Source organism: Echinops telfairi, unplaced genomic scaffold (assembly GCF_000313985.2).
Source record: "Echinops telfairi isolate 266 unplaced genomic scaffold, ASM31398v2 ScPeMD7_24;HRSCAF=84, whole genome shotgun sequence".
NCBI classification, from domain to species: Eukaryota; Metazoa; Chordata; class Mammalia; order Afrosoricida; family Tenrecidae; genus Echinops; species Echinops telfairi.
In genome coordinates, this window is record NW_022103921.1 from 2,883,480 (window position 1) to 2,904,615 (window position 21,136).

The window sequence follows — 21,136 nt, forward strand, 5'->3', positions numbered from 1 at the left end:
CCATTGTTTTCTCCTCCAGATTGTTCATCCAGCCTATCTTATTTAGACAGACCTGTGGAGATAATAACATGCACAAAAACAAGACAGAGCAAAACAAAGCAACAAAAGAAAACAAAACAACAATAACAAAAAGCCAATAACAACAACAAAGAAAAGCCTGTAGTTAGTTCAAGGACTGTTTGTTGACCTTTAGGAGTGTTTTCTGGTTCAATCTGATGGGGTGCCAAGCACTGGCCCCCAAGTCTATTTTTTTGTATTCCCTGGGGACTTCATTGCTCTGTTCCCCTTGCTGTTCCATTGCACCACCTTAGGGTTTTGCCTCGGTGTGGTGGGATCAGATCGGGCGCAATTCCCACATTGTGTCTCCAGTGTTGTCCCCTGTAGGGCTATGGGTCAGTGAGGGACATCATATCTCATAGTGGGGCCGGCCATGTTGTACTTTCTGTGCACTGGCTGCTCTGAGCAGGAATATCATCCTCAAGGCTTGATGGGCTAGGATGTGCTCCACTCTCTCTTCCTCCCCCCGTCATTTTCTCCCTTGTGCTCCGATCACACATGCCCCTCTGCCTGAGCTGCAGCTTCAGTGCTGTCCTCTGAAATAAATTCTTCTGGGGAAAGGGGCAGCTGTCCACGTAGTTGGAATTGGGGCTGGCCCCTCAGACCTCTCCACTGGTTCCCTACTCCATGCCGGTATGTTGTATTCACATCTTGGAGCACCGGGTTGAAGTCTGGTCCCTCTTTCTCTGTAGAGATATAAACAATACCCTCTCCCTGGGTGGGTTAGTGCCCTGTTCCCCTGCTACCCAATTTTTTTCCTTTCCCCCCCTCCTTTTTAGTTGGCTACCGTATGTAGCCCTGGATTTGGTCTGGCCCCTGCCATACTACCTGGACCTCACCCCAGGAATGTTTGTATACAGTAGCTTTTTCCCTGTGCCACTACTATTTGTTTATTAACTGGGAATTTTTACTCTGCCCCATTAGTCTCTGTCCTTCCATGTGCCAATCACACCTTAAATCATTGAAAGCTCATGATATGGTTTGATATCTGGTAGGAATCAACCACTCCCTGCTGCTCTTTTTTTTAAAATAGTTCTTCTGGATAATCTTATTGTTTTCATACAAACCTACGAATGAGCTCATCTAGTTCCAAATGTATGTGTGAGGTGTTCTTTGCAGGTGGTAGAAGGAGGATTACGTTAACTTTGTTAGCTTAGGGAGAATTGATGTAGTCTTGAAATCTGTTTTACTATCCACAAACATGTTCAGATCCAGTTTTATTTGCATCGTCAAACTTTATTCAATTAGGTTTTATAAATATCTTTTGTTCCTATTATAAATGGAGTTTTATCTTATGGTTTATCTTCTTAGTGTTAGTTGCTTATATAGCAAAGGATTTTTTTTTAATTTCTTACTATCATTTGAAGTAATTTTCCGATTGATTCTTCTGATAGTTTTTCCAAGAACACTTTTATATCATCTGTAAACAAAAATATTTTTTCATACTTCATTCTAACCCTATGCCTCGAATTTTTTTTTCTTGTCTAATGGATTTGGCTGCTACATCTAATGTACTGTCCAATTGATAGAAACTGAAGCTGAATGTGAATATCGATTACCAGGCTTTATTGGGAAACACGAGTCACGGCGTCTCTCTAGCCCAGAAGGGAGAGCAAAGAAGCAGAGTGACAGGAGATTGGCCTAGCCGAGCGAAGAGAGTGTGGAGAAAGCGGGGAGTAGCATCGCCTAAGGGAGAGCAAGCAATTCCGCAAGAGCAGGGGAAGAGACGGCAGCGAGCAAGAGCAGGAGACCAAGACGGCACGCGCTGATAGACCCTCAGGGACTCTGGAGAATCATAGGCTCGGGAGGGCACCATGGATCTTCCTGATGGGCAAGTTTGAATGCGGCGGTGGGTGACATAAACTCAACCCACTCGGAAAGTTCCTGTGATGTGCACTGGGAAACGTGGGGGGTTATGGGAAAGACATGCTTGTAATGGCTAGGTATTGCTTCATGCTCAGTTGAACCCATTACAAATAACAATGATAATAGTAGACTTCTTTTGTCTTGACTTTAGCTTAAGGGGACCAGATTTAAAGCGGGACACCATTGACCAGGGGGCGGGGAGGGTTCTTGATGAAAAATTTGGTCTATATGGACCAAATAGACCATTCCCTAGCTTGTCATGCATTCTTTCCAAAAATCTGGACTTTTCTAAAAACCCCCAAATCGGGATTGTCCCGCCAAAAGCAGGACGTCTGGTCACCTTACTTTAGCTAGCCAAACTTATATGCCCCATTAAGGAAGATGCTAGCCGTATTGTCATAATTAATATTCTCTATTTTAGTTCTCTGGGATCTAGTATCCATTGCAATGGCTACACAGAACTCATAGACAAAATCCATAATTAAAGGGTTTGCTAAGGAAGTTAACATGTTGTAATGCCAGAAACACCTAAGGCATCAGTTTCACAGGGGTCGCCCGATTCATAACAGTAGCCAAATTACAGTGATGAAGTCGTAACAAAAATCATTTCATGGTTGGGGGGTCACCACCACATGAGGAACTGTTTGAAAGGGCCGTGGCATTGGGAAGGTTGAGAACCACTGACCAAAGGGTTGAGTTTATCAGGACGTGGCACAAACTTCTGTCATGTCTGCTAATAAATGGCTGAAGGGCCTAACACTCTGCTATCAGTCTCAACCAGCTGAAGCTCTGTGGGTCGCAAACACAGCCTCCTGAGTTAAGTGCCCAGGGGCGCTCCACCCCGAAAGCCAGCCTCCGGCAGGCAAGCACTCAGCTCTGCTTACCCTGTGGTTGGGCAAGTTCATCCCTCTGTTCTCTGCGCTGGCTTCTGGTTCAGCTGCTGCTCATCTGATGCGGTAGCTCTCCTCTGGACCAGGTGGTTCACTTTGCAGGGGTTCAATCCTCTCCTGGCTCTCGCTGTTAATAAAGAGGATTCCTCCTCTTTCTCAGAAGGCTCATCTATACACAGCAGGATGGCACTCGGGGGAGTCCTGTCTGTAATTACTCACAGGTGAATCCTATGAGTGTCTTCCTAATTACCAAGCCAATGGGGGGGATGGTCAGAGACTTTGGCTAGAAGAGCCACATTCAATCATTCACTGCCCTTGCAGTAACTTTGGACTTGGAAATATGTGTGTTATCATGATGAGGAAGTACACATCAATTCCCTTTTCCCCTCTCTTTATGTTAGTGAGTGTTCTGTCAGGAGCGGGTTAGTTACATTTTATTAAGTCCCTCTTCATCAGAAACAGAAGTGACCAAATGAGTTTGTTTTGTTTTTAACTTGGGTCAACTAATAGAACAAAATACAGTAGTAAGTTTCCTAATATTCAATCAGTCTTCCTAACAATCATCCTTGGGTACGGAAAGTAAAACCCACTTGTCGTGACCATGGTTCTTTTCACGTGTGGTGTGTTGTCTAGGGTTTTAATCACTTTACAGCACTGTCAGAAAGGAAAGGGGCCCTGTGGTGTCGTGGTTACGAGTTGGGCTGCCATCTACACGGTCAGCACTTTGAAACCCTGAGCGGCTCCGAAGGCTTTCTACTCCCGTCTTGGGCGCCCCCAGAGGTTTGCTGTGAGTCAGCCTTGACCCAAAGGCAGTGAGTGAGTTATCATAAAGGGAAATTGTTTATAATACCCATTTGTGTAATCTTCATCAGATGTTACAGTTCGCTCTTCTATTGTTACAAATCGATTACCACTTAGTAAAAAGAATTAGGTTTTATTCTTTTTCGGTTTTCTGGTAGTTTAACTGGCCTAGGGATTTGGAGCTTCTTTAGAACATGCCTAAGACAGAGAGATAAGCACAGCAAAAGTAAATTCATGCTATATTGTCTGAAAGTATGCAATGATACAACCAACGAGAAACAGAAGTTGAATGGGGGGAAAGCAGGCAGAAGAGTCAGTGTATTATCTGGGAATCAGATGACGCCCAAATCTGGAAAATGTCGTAGTTTAAATACATTTAAGAGTACAGCAGACGGAAGCACCAAGAAAGATAATATTTCTTTAACATTTCTAAGCGCGAGCTAGTTTTTATTACTTGCCAATATTTTGCTGATAAATTTTCGCTAGCTGTATGAACGTTAACCCAAAAAAAGTCTGCTGCCATTTAGTTGACAGAGACTCACAGAAACCCCCTCTGAGGTTTCCAAGGCCAGACATCTTTGTGGGACCAGAGAGCTGCATCTTTCTCCCAGGAAGCAGCTGGTGGCTTTGAACCACCACCTGGGGGTGAGCTGCCCCGCGGCTCCTCGGACAGCCTGCTGGGGGAGGTCAGGATTCGTGGGGCAGCGAGCCTGTGCGTCAGCCCGTCCTCGGAGTTGTTCTTGTATGAGTTTTTGAATAAACCCGTTTCCTGGACTTAACAGCAGGACATTTCTAGCGACGTGTCCAGGGTTGGGATTTAAGCTTGCAGTGGAAGGACTTTCTCTGCTGTTGGGACAGAAAAGCTCTAGAACACGGTTCTTCTCTGTCTCCTGCACATTTGACTCTCAGCCCCTGTTCTGGTTAGACAACCACTTCCTTCACTCCCGGTTCCCAGGTGCCTTCTCATAACGTCTGAGGTCATCCCGTTAGCTACCTTTTGCTGAAAGGTGACGAGAGTGAGCCCCGTGGGCGGGCGCACAGCTGGAGACGATGTAGCCTGCTGGCTGGTTCCTAGGAGTGGAGCTGTGTTCCAGCTCGGTTGACTCAAACTGCTCCACCTCAGGGCAGACGGTGGCTGCTAAAGGGGCTCGTTGGGCACCAGCCACCCTGAAACCCCTTGACAGGACTGTCCCTCCTCTCAGCACTTGGGTGCCTTCCTGTGCAGATTTGCTTTGTTTGACACTATTTACCCAGCTTCATGTTGATCGGTTTTCTTTGTCCCTCAGTTTTACTGAAAATGACGTTTTTATTGTTTTGTTTGTTTTTCTTGTTGCTATTTGTCCGTAAGAAGAAGAAAGTGACTCAGAACAAAAAAATCATATCAGTGTGAATGGGGGGTGGGCACAGAATGGAGACCCAAAGCCCATCTGTAGACAGTTGGACATCCCCTTCCAGAAGGCTCACAAGGAAGAGACGAGCCAGTCAGGGAGCAGTACAGCACCAATGAAACATACAACTTTCCTCCAGTTCCTGAATGCTTCCTCCCCCACCCCCACTATCATGATCCCAATTCTACCTTACAAATCTGGCTAGACCACAGCATGTACATGGGTGCAGATAAGAGCTGGAAACACAGGGAATACAGGACGGATAAACCCCTCAGGATCAATCATGTGAGGAGTGATGCCAGGAGGGGAAGGGGAGGGTTGGGGGGAAGAAAGGGGGAACTGATCACAATGATCGACATATAGCCACCTCCCAGGGGGATAGACAACAGAAAAGTGGGTGAAGGGAGACCGCAGTCGGTGTAACACATGAAAAAAATTTTCTTTTAATAAGTTATCAGTGGTTCATGAAGGAGGGAGGGGGGAAGGGGGGAAATGAGCTGATACCAAGGGCTCAGGTAGAAGGAAAATGTTTCGAAAATGATGATGGCAACATATGTACAAACGTGCTTGACACAATGGATGGATGGATGGAGGGATGGATGGATGGATGGATGGATGGATGGATGGATGGATGGATGGATGGATATATGAGTTGCAAGAGCCCCCAAGAAAATGATTTAAAAATTAAATTAAATTTAAAAAAAGAAGCAAGTGAAGTGGGACACTTACAAATAGGCAGCTGTGATGTGGGACCAGACGTCAGTGCTGTTACTGATAAAGCTGAGGAGGTTCTTCTCATGTTCTGATTTTGATCAATATTGTTATTTTTTTATATATTCTGTACTTTGGATTTGATCATTAGCGTTTGGCCTAAGACTTTTTGTTTTATTAAATACTTTTATTGGGGGCTCTTACATCTCTTATCACAATCCATACATTCGTCCAGTGTGTCAAGCACATTTGCACATATGCCGCCATCATCATTTTCAAAGCATCCTCTTCCCACTTGAGCCCCTGATATCAGTTCCCCATTTCTTCCCCTCCCTACACCACCCGCCCTCTGAATTATTATTTTTGTATCTTACATCACCCTCTGTCGCCCCTCACTACCTTTCCATTGTTCGTCCCCCTGGGAGGGGGCTCTAGTTGATCTTTGATTAGTTCCTCCTTTTACACCCACCCCCCACCCCCCACCTCTCCCAACCCTCTTGGTATCTCTACTCTCCTTGTTGGCCCTGGGGAGTTTATCTATCCTGGATTCCCTGCATTGCGGGCTCGTATCTGTAGCAGTGTGCATGCTCTGGTCTAATCCGATTTGTAAGGTAGAATTGAGGTCATGATAGTGGGGGGAAGGAAGCACCAAAGAACTAGAGGTAAGTTGTGTGCTTCATCAGTGCTATACTGCACCCTGATCTCTTCCCTGTGACCCCTCTGTGAGGGGATATCCAATTGTCTACAGATGGGCATTGGGTCTCCACTCCATGCCCCGCCCCCCATGCACCTTGGGTAGGATTTTGTTCTGGGTCTTCGATGCCTGATAACTGATCCCATCGACACCTCATGATCACACCGGCTGGTGTACTTCTTCCATGTGGTGGCCTAAGATTTAGATTGTTTTATTTATATTTCATTTCCAAAGCTGCTAAGTGTTTCCTTAGTTGGGCATGAATTGTAGTGTAATTTTTTGTGTAATCGCAGAAGGTCACTTGTACTATTTCTCCTGTTTGGGAATTAAGATTCCCGCTGCGGCTTTTCTTTGTTTACTCTCTTATTAGGGTCTCTGTATTTTATTAGTTGAGTTTGCTTTGCAATCTTCACACATTCTTTTTCACCTTTGCACATTTCAGTTACATATTCATTGCACTTAATGTTGTGCTTTTTCCCAATCTCATGTGTTTTCTTACACTTATTAATAGCACCAAAATATTTGTGATACTTGGTTTTTTTTTAATCATTTCATTGGGGGCTCTTACAGCTCTTTTCACAGTCCATTCATGCATCCGTTGTGGCAAGCACATTTGTACATACTGTATATACTCCAGTATAAGCCAACCCGAATATCAGCCAAGGCACCTAATTTTACCACAAAAACTGAATTAAAAAGGTACTGAAAAACTCGGTTTATACACGAGTATATACGGTATGTTGCCATCATCCTTTTCAAAACATTTTCTTTCTACTTGAGCCCTTGCTATCAGCTCATTTTCCCCTGCTCCCCCTCCCTCCCTCATGATCCCTTGATAATTTATCTTTTTTTTTTTCATGTCTTAGACCAACTGCTGTCTCCCTTCATCCACTTTTGTGTTGTCCATCCAGTTATATGTCGATTATTGTGATCGGTTCCCTCTTTCCTATCCACAACCTTCCCCTTCCCCTCCTGGTATCGCTACTCTCATTATTGGTCCTGAAGGGTTTATCTGTCCTGGATTCCCTGTGTTGTGAGCTCTTGTCTGTAGCAATGTAGATACCCTGAACTAGCAAGATTTGTAAGGTAGAATTAGGGTCATGACCATGGTGGATGATACCTGGTTTTCATTTGACTAAAAGGCGGGCTAAAGCACAAGTAGTTGTGATCCAGTTGAAGATCCCACTACCGTATGCAAAGAGCTGTTCCCAGGGTGCATGAGGAAGGAAGCGGGCACTAGCCAAGAGGAGTATCCTCAGTCAGCACCGTGCTTTCTATTTTATATTTAGAATTTCATGAACTAAAGCACTTTCCTGCCTTACAGTTTTGACACATGATGAACTCTAGCACCGGTATGCAGGAGATGAGAATCTGTGAGAAGTCTGCCACCTGCTGGGAACGTGAGGAACTACTGCCAAGACTACTGGGGAATGCCCTGGAGATCCGTAATAGATTCATTGTTAAAAAAAAACTGTTTTTTAAAACAAATGTACTTAATGTGTTGAGTAAGTTTTCGCTACATTCAAATATGTTCAATTGATTATTTAAAAGTAAGCTGTTCATTTTTCCTGATATCTGAAAGCATGGGGCTTCTTTCTGCCAGTTACACTTTTGACATTGGGTTAGATAGGCAGTAGAAATTAGATCTGCCTGACTGGGTCTCATGTAAGTGTAGCAAACCATCGGCATCTTTGTGTGCTCCAGTTCTATGTGCATCTGTATCTCTGTTTTTTAAAAATGCATTTAAAATGCGAGAAGCCTATTTTCTGTTTTCCTTCTGGGATAAAAACGGATTCATGTTTATCTATGTTTAATACAAAAACAAAAAAATTAAACCTATTTGTACGATAACGATTGCCTTAAATTAGAAGTAGTGTTGCACTGTGATCATTTATTTTAGTTAAACCATATGATGTTTCAACCCTATAATTCATTTCTATTATTTTTAGATTGCCAAGTTGTTTTCCATAAAATTCATGGGAACTCGTGGTATGTATACATTCTTTACAGGCACACACAGCTTTGATTACTACTGGCTATGTTATAGAGACTGTAAAGAATAGGTTAATAAAACCACTGCCACTGAGTCAATTCCAACTCATAGCAGCCCTGTAGGTCAGGGTAGGGCTGCCTCTGAGTTTCCAAGACTAAGCCTCTACAGGAGCAGACCGTTTGATCTGTGCAAACGGCAGCTCAATGCATACATCACTGTACAGCAGGGCTCTTGTAATAACAATGATACATATTCAGAGCAAAGTAGTCTAGAATCATACAGTATTTGGAAGAGAAGAAAAACAGTGCCATTTGGACTTCATCCCCTAAAGATCGGATTCAGCAGCTCTGAGGTGAGTTTGGGAAGTTAGCATGATTTAAAGCTCTCCAGATGATTATGTGGCACATGAAGTTTTAGGGGGAAATTTAATAGCGTTTGGTGCACAGCCAGTGGACTGGCTTCCTCCTCCCCAACAACATGCTGCGAACCTCCGTGGTGGCACGGAGCTCACGACCTCGAAAGAGCGGTTTCATCCTAAGTGTCCGCAGTCTCCACACGGTGCACCTGGAGAACCACTCTCATGCCGTGTAACAGCGCAGCGTATGTAGCTCAGTGCCACGGAGCCAGCGCTGGCTCAGCAGCCTTGAGGGACTGAGCAGAACTGCCCTTGTGGGTCTCCGAGACTGGGCGTCTTCGTGGGAGGAGAAAGCCTGATCTCGTCTTTCTCCCTGGCAGTTGCAGTTAGCAACCCAACACTGGGCCACCAAGGCTCCACAACCGATAATGTAGAAAGTAACAACTCTGGCCCCAGCAGCTGTATTGATTCCTAGTAAGAGATCACAAAACCTGCCCCTCCCCTGCTTACTCACCTTGTTACTGTAGACAAAACCCGTCTGTTTATGATCAAACGTAGTGGACAGGTGTGGCCTGGCGTGGTGGGACTAGCATTGTCATGAGGTCCCTAGCAATGTAGAAGTGATGGATATTGATAGTTTGAACCCAGTAGTCTGATCTCTGCCTACTTAGATCAAGAAAAACAGACCTGCGTGAAGGTTAAAAATGTATTCAAAACAAGATTCTAACTCAAGAATTGCTTCCTGGTTAAAGACTGAATCCTAGAAATATGAGGCAATGCCATGTCAATCTACATATCGTGCTTTTATGTATTAAGTATTCCCAAACAAGGATTTGGTCAGTAAATAAAAGGTACAAAGTTTAGGGGCTTTGCAGGAACTGTAAACCTTAATATGGAAATTACCTGGATTTTTAGTGATCACTAAGCACTGATTTGGGCATGGGGCAGTAGGTAGCAAGGGAGAAGAAATTAATGCTTGCAGAGTTATAACTCCTCAGGATCTGAGTAAGAATCGAACATACCAAACACCCTCCTCTTTTCTCCTAGCAGCTGCCACACCTATTACACAGACAAAGGCTGACTAGTGTTGTATTACAAAGATAAAATGTAAATAATTTAAAAGCTTGGAAGCTTTGAGTATTATGAATTATAGCCTCCCAAAATATGTATTAAAGTCCTAGCTCCCATACCTGTGGATGTGATCCTGTTTGGAAACCGGGCTTTTCCTTTGCTGTTATTGAAATTATACCAGATAGAATGAGTCCTAAACCTAATTACTTGTGAGGTATAAAGAGAACAAATAAACACAGACACACATGGAAGATGCATCGACACACTCAAGAACTCCAAGGGTTGTCAGGAGCACCTGATGCTGAAATCGATGAAGGACCTACCTTTAGAGACCTGCCCAGAATTCGGATTTACAGCCTTCTGAACTGTAAGCAAATTTCTGTTCTTTAAAGGCACACACTTGTGGCAATTTTTTTTTAAGCAGCAGTAGTTAGTTACCTGAGACAGATTTTAGTGCCAAGTACTTAAAATGTACAAGTGGTTTGGGGACTGGGTAATTTATAAAGGCTAAAGGAATTCTGGTTTATTTGATAGTAACATCCTAGACGGCCTTAAAAAAGACTGTAGCAGAATTATGAACCTTAGAGGCAATTTCAGTAAGGGCTTAAGAACTGAGAATTATGAAGCTTCACTTGGGTGTGCTACTGTGACCTATTAAGTGACACGGAAGGCCTCCAATTTTGAGGGGGGCCCAGAACAAGAAAAGGCTCTTCAGTAGGTTCAGGCTGCCGTGCAAGCTGCTTTGCCACTGGGACCATATGATCCAGCTGACCCAATGGTGCTAGAGGTGTCAGTTGTAGATAAAGATGCAGTGTGGAGTCTTTGGCAGACCCCTATTGGTGAATCACAGCGTAGACCATTGGGATTTTGGAGTAAAGTCTTGCCATCCTCTGCAGACAACTACTCCCCCTTTGAAAAAACAGCTCTTGGCCTGCTTCTGGGCCTTGGTGGAGACTGAATGCCTCACCATGGGCTACCAAGTCACCATGGGCCACCAAGTCACCATGAGGCCTGAACTACCTATCATGAACTGGGTATTGTCTGACCCACAGTCATAAAGTTGGAGGTGCGCAGCAACACTCCATTGTTAAATGGAAGTGGTATATGCGAGATCGGGCCAAAGCAGGACCTGAAGGTACAAGTAAGCTGCATGAAGAAGTGGCCCAAATGCCCACAGTCTCCACTCCTGTCACATTATCTGCTTTCTCCCAGTCTGCACCTATGGCCACCTGGGGAGTTCCTTACCATACTTTAACTGAAGACCAAAAAAGTCATGCTTGGTTTACAGATGGCTCTGCATGACATGCAGGTGCCACTCGTAAGTGGACAGCAGCAGCACTACAGCCCCTTTCTGGGATTTCCCTAAAGGACAGTGGTGAAGGGAAATCTTCCCAATGTGCAGAACTTCGAGCGGTGCACCTGGCCGTTCAGTTTGCATATAAGGAAAAATGGCCAGATGTGAGACTGTATACTGATTCGTGGGCTGTGGCTAATGGCTTGGCTGGATGGTCATCGGGAAGGTTGAGAACCACTGTTCTAGAGCCACCCTGTGTGTTCAGACTTCTAGCCTCCTGAACTGTGAGTAAACTTCTGCCCTGCATAGCCTGACACTCTTGGTATGTTTATGCCATTAGTAGGCAACTAAGCCATGAAGCTTTCTGAAAGCTTATGTGTTGTAGCTCTCCATTAATCTTTGGAAATAGAAAGCATATGTTTGAGAAACAGCTACTTTTCTTTGTTTTTAGAAGTTTGATGCAAATCTTTGGCAGTTGCCCCCTCTTGTCCTTTGCACCTTAAACCCAAACCACTGCCTTTAAGTTGACCCAGAGTCATTCCGATTGCCCTCCTCTGAGGTCCCACCTATTGGGAATTCAGAGGTCCCAGTCTGCCTTCTGTGCTCTGACCTTCCCTGTCAAGCTATGTACACAAGGTAGCCTTTTGTCCCCCATGTACTGATACTGTGTGGAGCCAAGTTAGAAAGTAGACTTCTCCCTAGATGGAAAATGGGCTTTCTTAACATTTCTTGTATTTAAGCATTAGAAATTAATCAAAGGGAAAAAAGTACTGATATGACCATAAATATTTTTATTAAATGTGAAAATACACGGGCATAAAAATAGTACCCATATTTGTAGACATGTGTAAGACCCATTTCAATTTTCAAATTTTAGGGTTTTTTTTATTAAAACACACATCAGATGGATTGTTTATTTATGCTTGTCTCATTCAAAACAAACTCTAGCTTTATAGGAGTAATATTCTAACTTGTCAAATATTTTCAAATTTTCTCTAGATCTCTGCTTCCCACTGCAGGTAAGAGGTTCAACCACAGGTAAGTGCAACAAACCTGTCGCTATACACAAAGCCACGTGGTGGCTAATTTTACTCTTAAATCATTCAGCAAATGAGATCTGTGTGGGGAAAAAAATTACCCCATCTAGGAACATCATTTAACGTTACAGAATAGACTCTGCCATTAACAAAAAAGGAATGATCTGATTTGAATGAGGATACTAGCTGGTGACAAATTAGCATTGTCACTCCTACCTTATAAATGTGGAAAAGTAAACAACATCCAACAAAGTTGCCTGCATCTCTCCAGGTGACCCCCCCTAACATGGACTCCCTGAGGTATGTTCAAGCCCAACCGTGTACCAGTACGTGTACAAACCATGTACAAAGCCGTGTACCGGTACGTGTACAAACCATGTACAAAGTGTGTACCAGTACGTGTACAAACCATGTACAAAGCCGTGTACCAGTACGTGTACAAACCATGTACAAAGCCGTGTACCAGTACGTGTACAAACCATGTACAAAGCGTGTACCAGTACGTGTACAAACCATGTACAGGCTGCACTCTCACAAACCTGACTGATGAGCCATTTGTAACTCAAGCACCTTTTGCATCTTCCTTCCTTCCTGGTAAATAATTGTCTACTATAACCTTTGACTAATTTCATGCTTTTAAAGAAATTCCTCCCGTGAAGGCAAAATGATGTCAATATCAAATTGTGATTCTGTTGAAGTAACTACTCGGTTATTGATAGCATTTTTCTTTTAGAAAAAGGATGGGTAGTTATTAAATTCCATCACCAGAGTCAAGGAAATTTGTTTTTATACTGATATTAAAATGTTTTTTAATACTGACTAAAGAGAAAGATATTAAAATCACTATTAAGTTGCATCCAATTTATACAAGTAAACTATTGAAACGTTTCTACTTATTTTTGGTAAAGTACGTAACTTCATGGTTTCTTTTGTGACAAGAAAATCTTTCAAAACTTGGGAAGGAATTAAATTTCGTCTCCTTCCTTGGGACGTTTCCACGTGGAGCCTGCTGTGGGGAATGCTTCCGCTGTGGGGACAGGCACGGGTACAGCCAGGGATGCTGCCCTCAGGGAGCACTCCACGAGGCCCGTGCCGACACCCAGGCTAGGGTAGCCACCCCTCTGGGACAAACAGGGTCATCCAAGAGTCACAGAGGTGACCTGGCACCTGAAGTTTGTCGTCTTCTACATTAATCAGCAAAAAACGGACTCCGGAAATTGCACAACGGACACTTGGCACCATAGCTTCACTTCTCTCTTCGTTGTATAAACAGTCAAGCAACACACTCGCATTTCAGTTAAGATGGCTAAGTCAATAATCATCCACGATCAGACGTTCAGAACAGTAATCACGGTGGTTAAAAGGGAGATAGAGAAAAGGAAAACCACCCTCAGGGCCGCGTGTTGACAGGGAGCTTGGTTACAGACGCCCACGGCGCTCGCCCCTCTTCAGCTGCATCCAGCCTCGCCCGCGGCTGCCTTCAGCCAGCACGAACCATCTCTGGGCTCCTTGGCCGTGGGCAGCTCTCCATGCCCTCCTCTGAATGGAAGGGTGGTCAGGGTTCGGACTCGGTGACAGTCTGACTTTTTTGAAAGAAGCCAGCACTGGTTTTGAGGTCACTGGACACATTTCAAGGGAACTCGAGAAAGAATGAGTTCACGAAGATTCAAAAACATAAAAATGAATTTTGCTTGAAAATTATTTCCACCGTGGCTTGGATTCTGGCCATAAGCACCGCCTGAACGCTGCACGCTGTTCCCTAGTTTTCAAAGGTAACACGTGAGTGCTTCACTCAGCGAGGTGACTTCTTCCAGTTTTGGAAAAAAACAACTGCAGGGCGAGCACAGCAGGAAAGCATCTGGGCTTCACTGTGCTGCCACCATGAGCATGGCAAACATGACTAGACCCTCTGCTAGTGCAGTGGTTCACCATGCTGCAAGGCCAATATAAAACCTTCCCACAGTAATGGGTCTTCAACGGAGTAACAGATGTCAAGTACAGCCACATCGTTCTGTAGGGCTCAGGGTTCTGGATTAAAGTGGCACTCGTTTTCCAGGGAATAGAATTATCCAGCAGTTAATTTGAAAAGTCTGCCACCTTAATAAGTGAAAAGCTAATGGGGAGACAGTGAGTGATGACCAGGGTCGCAGCAGGCAGAGGACAAGAGAGCCACCATCGGTGGTGCGGCTGCAGGAGCGTAGCTACTGCTGAACATCCGCCAGCAAACACAGCCCCGGCAGGTGGGAGTTGCTGCAGCCCCACAGAATGGGGCTCGGAGGTGGGAGAATTGGCCTCCCCAAAAGATGGGAAACGTGGCCTTCTCGGTTGATTTATGGGACTGAGCGCAGTCCTGTAGTAAATCCTATAGAATGACTTCTGTTATTTAGAAAGCATTTCAACCTGCACATCAACAATAGTGTTTTAAATACCACTGCTACCCTTTTTACACGTTACTTATCTCTCAGTTCACGATTTGTGTTTACTACAAAAGAGCCCTTAGGTTCTTACAACTCAATTCTACCACAGTGGTTCTCAGCATTCTCCTGCAGCTAATGGCCAAAAGGGGGGGACAAACAAAATATATTAAAACTACCATTTGATAACAGGACTCTCCCCCCTTTTTTAACGACAACCATGTTGACCCCAGTAAACCGTGTAAACGCATGCAGGTTAACAGAGACTCGGTGACGTGACAGACATCTGTAAATGGCTGGACTGACCTAAACAGCGTTGTCTTTAAGGGCAATCAGCTCAAGCTGTTCCCGTGACGAAGACTGAAACGCCCCGTTCTCAGAAGACCGCAGCTCTGTTACCGGGGAGGCACTGACATCCTGCAGCGTGCCCGCTCTGACGCAGAGAGACGTAAATGCGCGAGCACTCCCACAGGTGTCTCCTCACACCACTGCTTCAGATAGTCATCCAGGTGTGCAATGCAGGCTGCCTTGGCCTAAACCAGCGGTTCTCAACCTGTGGGTCAGGTGACGCCCAATTTCACAGGGGTCGCCCAATTCATAACAGTAGCAAAATTACAGTTAAGTAGCAACAAAAATTTGTGGTTGGGGGTCACCACCACATGAGGAACTGTATGAAAGGGTGGCGGCATTGGGAAGGTTGAGAACCACTGTCCTAAACAAAGCCACTCCCGGTCTCCCTGTGCACACAACCCACCAACCATAAGTCCAAACTGGAGAAGAACAGATTTTAACTCTGGCTATGGACAACAAAGATTTGAATTTTTTTTTTCATTAGGATCTTGGAAAATTGCTTCTTTGTTTTTAATCTTAAAAAAAATTTTTTTTAATGAAGAGCAGAAAAAGCGCTGGTTTAATTGAAGTGGAATTTAAATCTAAAGGGTCCACCGGAGCTGAAGGGATTAAACCCTTGCCATGAGTTCCAGCTTCTGTGGAAGGGGTTGCCGCCACCTCCTTGCTGACTCTCTGCATCCAGGGGGTCTTCTCCGTCATCAAACTTTTTCCTCATTTCTGGGAAGAAAGCAAGTACAAACGCAGGTGTTGGTTAAAGTGCATACCAGTGTTTTTGAGGAGCTGCTGGCTTCTCAGTTATCAAGCCGGTTGTACCTGGTGCTTGAATTGAGCCTTCCCCACTCCCACCCAGGAGGGCACCACTAGACCACCACCGTGACTCATCACACACAGTCACTACTGACGACATGGCCTCAACTCAGGAAATGCTACCCCAGCAAAATCTTGGGGGGTGGGGGTGGGGAATCCAGGCTAGAGCAAGAGCCCTCCAGCAGTGACGCTCTCCCAGTGGAGCCATGTCACCTCGAACCCCCAACCTCAAGTCTATCAGGCAACTGCCTCAACAACCCACCTGGCACCCAATAGCTCTCTAGTTCCTCACCCTTAAATCTGATCAGATCTAAAGGGAACTAGACCCCTAAGCTGCCTGACCCCCTGGGTGCACATGACTTACACCCAGGATATCAGCAGGATTGCCACATGCCGAGTTGAGCTAGCACGGCAGGGCTGCGGGTAGCTGGATGCAGACAGTGTGGGGAGAGGGGGACAATGCTAGCAATCTCAGAAAGGGTATATAAAAAGATGTATTCCTTCCCTAAAATAAGAAAAGGAGCTATAAAAGAAACCTCGGTAATTAAAAATGATAGTTGGGGGTTAAAAAGATAAGAGTTATAGAAAACTCCCAGAAAACAACCCAAAGACAGTAAGGCAGCAAACACTGCGCAGAAAGCAGCAGTCCGTCCCGGGGCCACTGCTGACCCGTAAAGGGCTCCAGGAGAGGCAGCGGAGAAGCTGGAAGCAAGTCCATCAGGACCACGGTGCGGCTCAGGCCTGCAAAGTGAGTGAGCGCAAAAGACACATCGCCATGAAATCCCAAAGCAGCAGGGATAAGGTGACATTGCCAAAGGCGACAGTACACATGACAAATGAAAAAAGTCCCATACGACTTCAACAGCAACCCTGGGGAGGAAAAAAATATGTAAACAGTGGTTTCCAGTGTTGGACAATTATCAACCTAGACCTAGGTTCTGCTCCGCAAGTAGGCGTCGCCATGACTAGAGAGAGCAAAGGGAAATACGCAGAACGGAAACGGGCTCACTTTGGGCACGGTGGTCCCTTGGCAGCCCTGAGAGGTGTGCTCAGCCAGGTGGAGGGCTGAGCAGGCAGGCGGGTGATGGCAGGTGGCCAGGCAACACCCCGTCCTACGCACAGAACTGCGAAAGTGCAAGGAAGGGTGTTGCTTCAATTCAATGTCTTGTTTCACTGAGTCATGTAATTTTTAAAAATATAAACCTCGCTGCCATTGAGTTGTGACTCACAGCAACCCCATAAGGCAAGGTAGAACTCACTGCCCCTGTGTGTTCCAAGACTGCAGAACACAGAGGGGCAAATTTCCAAAAGCAGCACATACCGAGTATCCACCACAACAAACTGCAGTGTTAAGCAACCTTGAAAATGCTAAGCTGGAAAATAAAGACTGAGATCTGACCACCTGCCTATGAGCCCTGACAACAGTCTTCTTGGAGTGCAAATCTTAGAATAAAACGGCAATGCAAGGGTTAGTCTCTCACTTCAGAAAATAAAACATCTGATTTTTCTTTAAAGAGGCAAGAGTGACAATATTTTTTGTGTGTGTTGTTGTTGCTGAATAAATAAATTGGTAGAGGAGGTTGGGGTTTTTATTAATCTAACCAAACAACTAGGAATTACAGACCAAAGAGAATGTTAATGTTGCAAACCCTGACATAATAAAATTAATGAGCCCGCTGCCATCGAGTCAGTTCTGACCCACAGTGACCCTGCAGAGCAGACTAGAACTGCCCCTACAGGTTTCTATAAGTAATTTTGCATGTGAAATCAAAGCACATAAGAGTATGTTACAGAGAGGCCTGGGCACCAATTCAAGCTCGCTTGTCATGTACCAAGCTGTGCTACATTAAGTGGTAGCACCTTCTCCTGACTTTCAGATACGTCACCCAGACACCGAATGTGCTTGGGAATCCACAAGGCTCAGAAAAGTGTCACGCGCTCCCATTGCTCGCAATGTAAGTGACAAGCTCCTTTGTCTCCAACCCAGGGATCTCGTGTTTTCTAGCGTCCGCGGACGGAGGCAGCCTAATGCTGTAGGTTAGAATCAGGTAAAATCACGGTAGGGTCTAGAACCGATTAACCGCGATAAACGAGAGTTCACTGTACTTGACAACATCTGGGCAGTTCTATTCTGACAACTCAATTGTAAGTCAGCTCGGACACCCACGAAATACCTCTCTAGTTTTCATTATCACTGCCTTTTATTTTACATCTGATCTTTGTCCCCATCACCTGTGAGTGAACATCTGGACTGAAAATGATGACCTCAGCGAATTACAAGCGGCAACACTATGTAGTGCATATTAACTAACAGCAAGCTGTTCCACGCACACACAAAAATGAGTTTCGTGGTAACTCGTGGTTACAGAACTCCCTGTAACTCACTGGTAATTCAAACTACATGTCCAAACTGACTCAAGATCTCCCCCAGCTCTGCCCCTTTCTAGTTCCTCATACTGCCACCTAACTCGGTCACCCCATCAGCTCACAACCACCACCCAAAAACTCCCTGCCATCAAGTCAATTCTAACTCACAGCAACCCTACAGGATGGGGTAGAACTGCCCCTGCGGATTTCTAAGATTGTAACTCTTGATAGGAGAAAGCCTCATCCTCCCACAGAGTAGCCGGTGGTTTCAAACTGCTGACCTTGTAGTTAGCAGCCCACCATCATCAGGGATCCCCACAACAACCTAGAGCTTTTGAATGTGTAACTCCCACCTTGCACTTTAACTGCTCTGACTGTAGCTTCACACCAGCTCGACCGTCCAACTGCAGCCTCCAGCCCTGGGCTGCCCATCGGGAGCAGCTGCCCCATGACTGCACCACACTGGGCACAGAGCTTCTGCAGAGCAGCGACTAAGAGCACCTGAGGGGAGTTCCTGACACCTGAGTATCTGCTGAAAGAAGCCGGATACGCCCTCCTGTACGTGAGCAGTACATGAGCAGGGATACGCCCTCCTGTACGTGAGCAGGGATACGCCCTCCTGTACGTGAGCAGTGAGGGACATTACTGGACTATAAATGAGAGCTAACAATCACTTAACTTCAATTCCATAGATGCTCAAAAGAGATTTAACAAATCTTTTGCTAAAAACTAATTTACTTCTGTTTTGAATTTGTCTAAAATCCTAGCTTCTGGTCCAACTATCAAGACTGGCCATGAAAAAAACAACAACAGTTACTTAAAAATAAATTCTCTCTGGAAATTCTAAGCACTGCTCAGTATTCCTAAATTCTCTACCTACTATCTAAGACTCACAGTCATTGAGCCACCAATTCCAACTCAGGGTGACGCTGCAGGACAAAGGAGACTCCACAGGGTCTCCCCCAAAGCTACCAGACCTTCCCATTAGGAGCCTAGTGCTTAACTCAAGGGGCCACCAGGGTTCCTTATTCTGGAGGGATGTCTCCCTTATTTTCCATGCCATGTGAGAATAGGACAGAAAAACAGGCGGGGGCTTCAAAAAGGTCACATTCTTTCCCTTCCATTTTTCCACAAACTTTTTAAACCCCCCTGTGCGTCCAACCCTGTCCCCCATATATTACACCCAGTAGGTCTAGTGGTCATTTAACTTAGGGAGGAGCCCTGTGAACACCCTCATGAGAGGCAGCAGGCCCGGCTGCTGCGCTTCTCCCACTGCTGGACATTACAGCCTCACGCCCCGGTTTCTTAATCAAATGCCTGAAGTGTACGGAAGCCAACACGTCATCCACCCCTGAGGTCGGAAAGAACATGAGAGAGCTGCCTCTCTGCATTGTCCCCTTCATGTCACAGACAGAAAAAAGTTCTGCTAACTTGTCTCAGTACAAAGAATATTCACATTCATGCCTTTCCACTGTGTGACACATACAGGGATCCCAGTGCCTAATGGGGGGAGTAGGGCATAAAACAAACTCCAAGGCCCACTTTCAGTCAGCAGTTCCTGCAACAAACCTTTGCTGCCCACACAGACCCCCTGAGTCAGCCCACCACGCTTTCCACACCTCACTCCAACTGATTCCAACTGGGTCAAAGCAATAGAATCCACTAACCCACCAAGCATCGACTCGGCTTCTGCAAGAGACAGGGAACAAGGGTAATCGCACCTGGATCCGAGAGGACTTCTTTTGCAGCTGCTATGTCGATGAACTTTTTCTCTGCTTTTTTCTTTTCTTCTTCATTTTGAAAGTTATCTGGATGCCACTGCATTGCTAATTTTCTGTATGCTTTGATAATTTCTTGCTTTTTGGCATTTCTGAAGGTGATAAAATATTTAATCATCAAGTTAAGAAAATTCCAACTAACTGCCCTAACCTGTATAGGAGCCAGTCAAGACCCAACAAACATACAGGATTCGACAAACAGGAGAGGTTCTAGAAAGTTTCTAAACATTTCCATTATCTTTTAATTCCATTTGTCCACAAACATTTGACATCCCCTCATATAGTTCCAGATGATTATTAAAACTGGTCAAGCTGCCTCAAGTACTTATTCACTAAGATGATAATTTAGGAATAAATTAGTGAGTGCTCCTGATCTTTACAATTTGCCCTTTAGATTAAAAAAAGAAAGTCACATAGGTCAGTGTTTCGACATTCTGAATTTCTGAGCTATCGTGATTAGATTCGCATTAAAAACCATTTTCTCTGCCTCAACTTTATATTTTGTTTTTGGATTAGCTTACTTAGCATTAAAAAGGCAAAGTTCACATTTTGGTCAAAAAACTGACGATGTATGCTGAGTAAATCATTCAAAGGTGAGTCAAAAAGTACTGCTACTGCTGGTGGTCCAGTTCATACATGCATGAGCTTCCTGCAAACAACACGTGTCTAGCGTATCTCTGCCATCAGAGACAAGCTCTCTACATGACACACTCGTCCTGATCTCACTGGAGTGCCTGCAAATTATAACAAAACCCAGGCAGACCTCTTCCCACATCACTGAAGTTTTGCAACCAATTTATGGGAATCCTGCCCCACAAAAAGCATTTTTAGATGGAGCGAATGTTTAAGGGCAGTTTCAAAACCCTCAGAGAACAGCCCAGACCAGGAAGACCATCCGCCTTGACGAAGAACCTGTGGCGGAAGCCCCGAGGCTGGCGGAGAGGGCTGCAGTGGCCTTTGATGCGCCAGCTACTGCAGCTGAGACCTCACGATGAAGCATGTTCAAGTTCAAGTTCACACCGTGGTCTCAGCAAGCTTTCTGCTCCATGAGCGCTAGAGGCTTCGTGTACAAACCAGCTAGCTCAAAGAGGTGACCTTTCTTCAGCCTTTTAAGCAATATAAAAGCTGATCATGATTTTGTAGACTGAATCACAACCAAGAAAAGGGTGACCATCAACTTTGATAAACGAAGAAACTCTGAATGAAGTCCACAACAATGTCGGTCTTGGATTTACCAACAAGATGTAGAAAGCAAGGTCCAA

The 21,136-nt window shown here is 45.0% G+C and overlaps 2 protein-coding genes across 2 annotated transcripts in view; one reads left to right on the forward strand and one right to left on the reverse strand.

Annotated features, from left to right (window-relative positions):
• Window positions 1–8,277, forward strand: part of UGGT2 (UDP-glucose glycoprotein glucosyltransferase 2) — a 264,346-nt gene extending 256,069 nt beyond the window's left edge. Inside the window, exon 40 of the mRNA XM_045289053.1 lies at window positions 7,732–8,277. Coding sequence (XP_045144988.1) covers window positions 7,732–7,754 — 23 coding nt within the window. The 3' untranslated portion in view covers window positions 7,755–8,277. The remainder of the gene's footprint in view (window positions 1–7,731) is intronic.
• A 7,141-nt stretch (window positions 8,278–15,418) lies between these two features.
• Window positions 15,419–21,136, reverse strand: part of DNAJC3 (DnaJ heat shock protein family (Hsp40) member C3) — a 67,723-nt gene continuing 62,005 nt past the window's right edge. The window contains exons 11-12 of the mRNA XM_004714050.3: window positions 19,818–19,966; window positions 15,419–15,639 (exon numbers count right to left, since the gene is read on the reverse strand). Coding sequence (XP_004714107.1) covers window positions 15,482–15,639; window positions 19,818–19,966 — 307 coding nt within the window. The 3' untranslated portion in view covers window positions 15,419–15,481. The remainder of the gene's footprint in view (window positions 15,640–19,817; window positions 19,967–21,136) is intronic.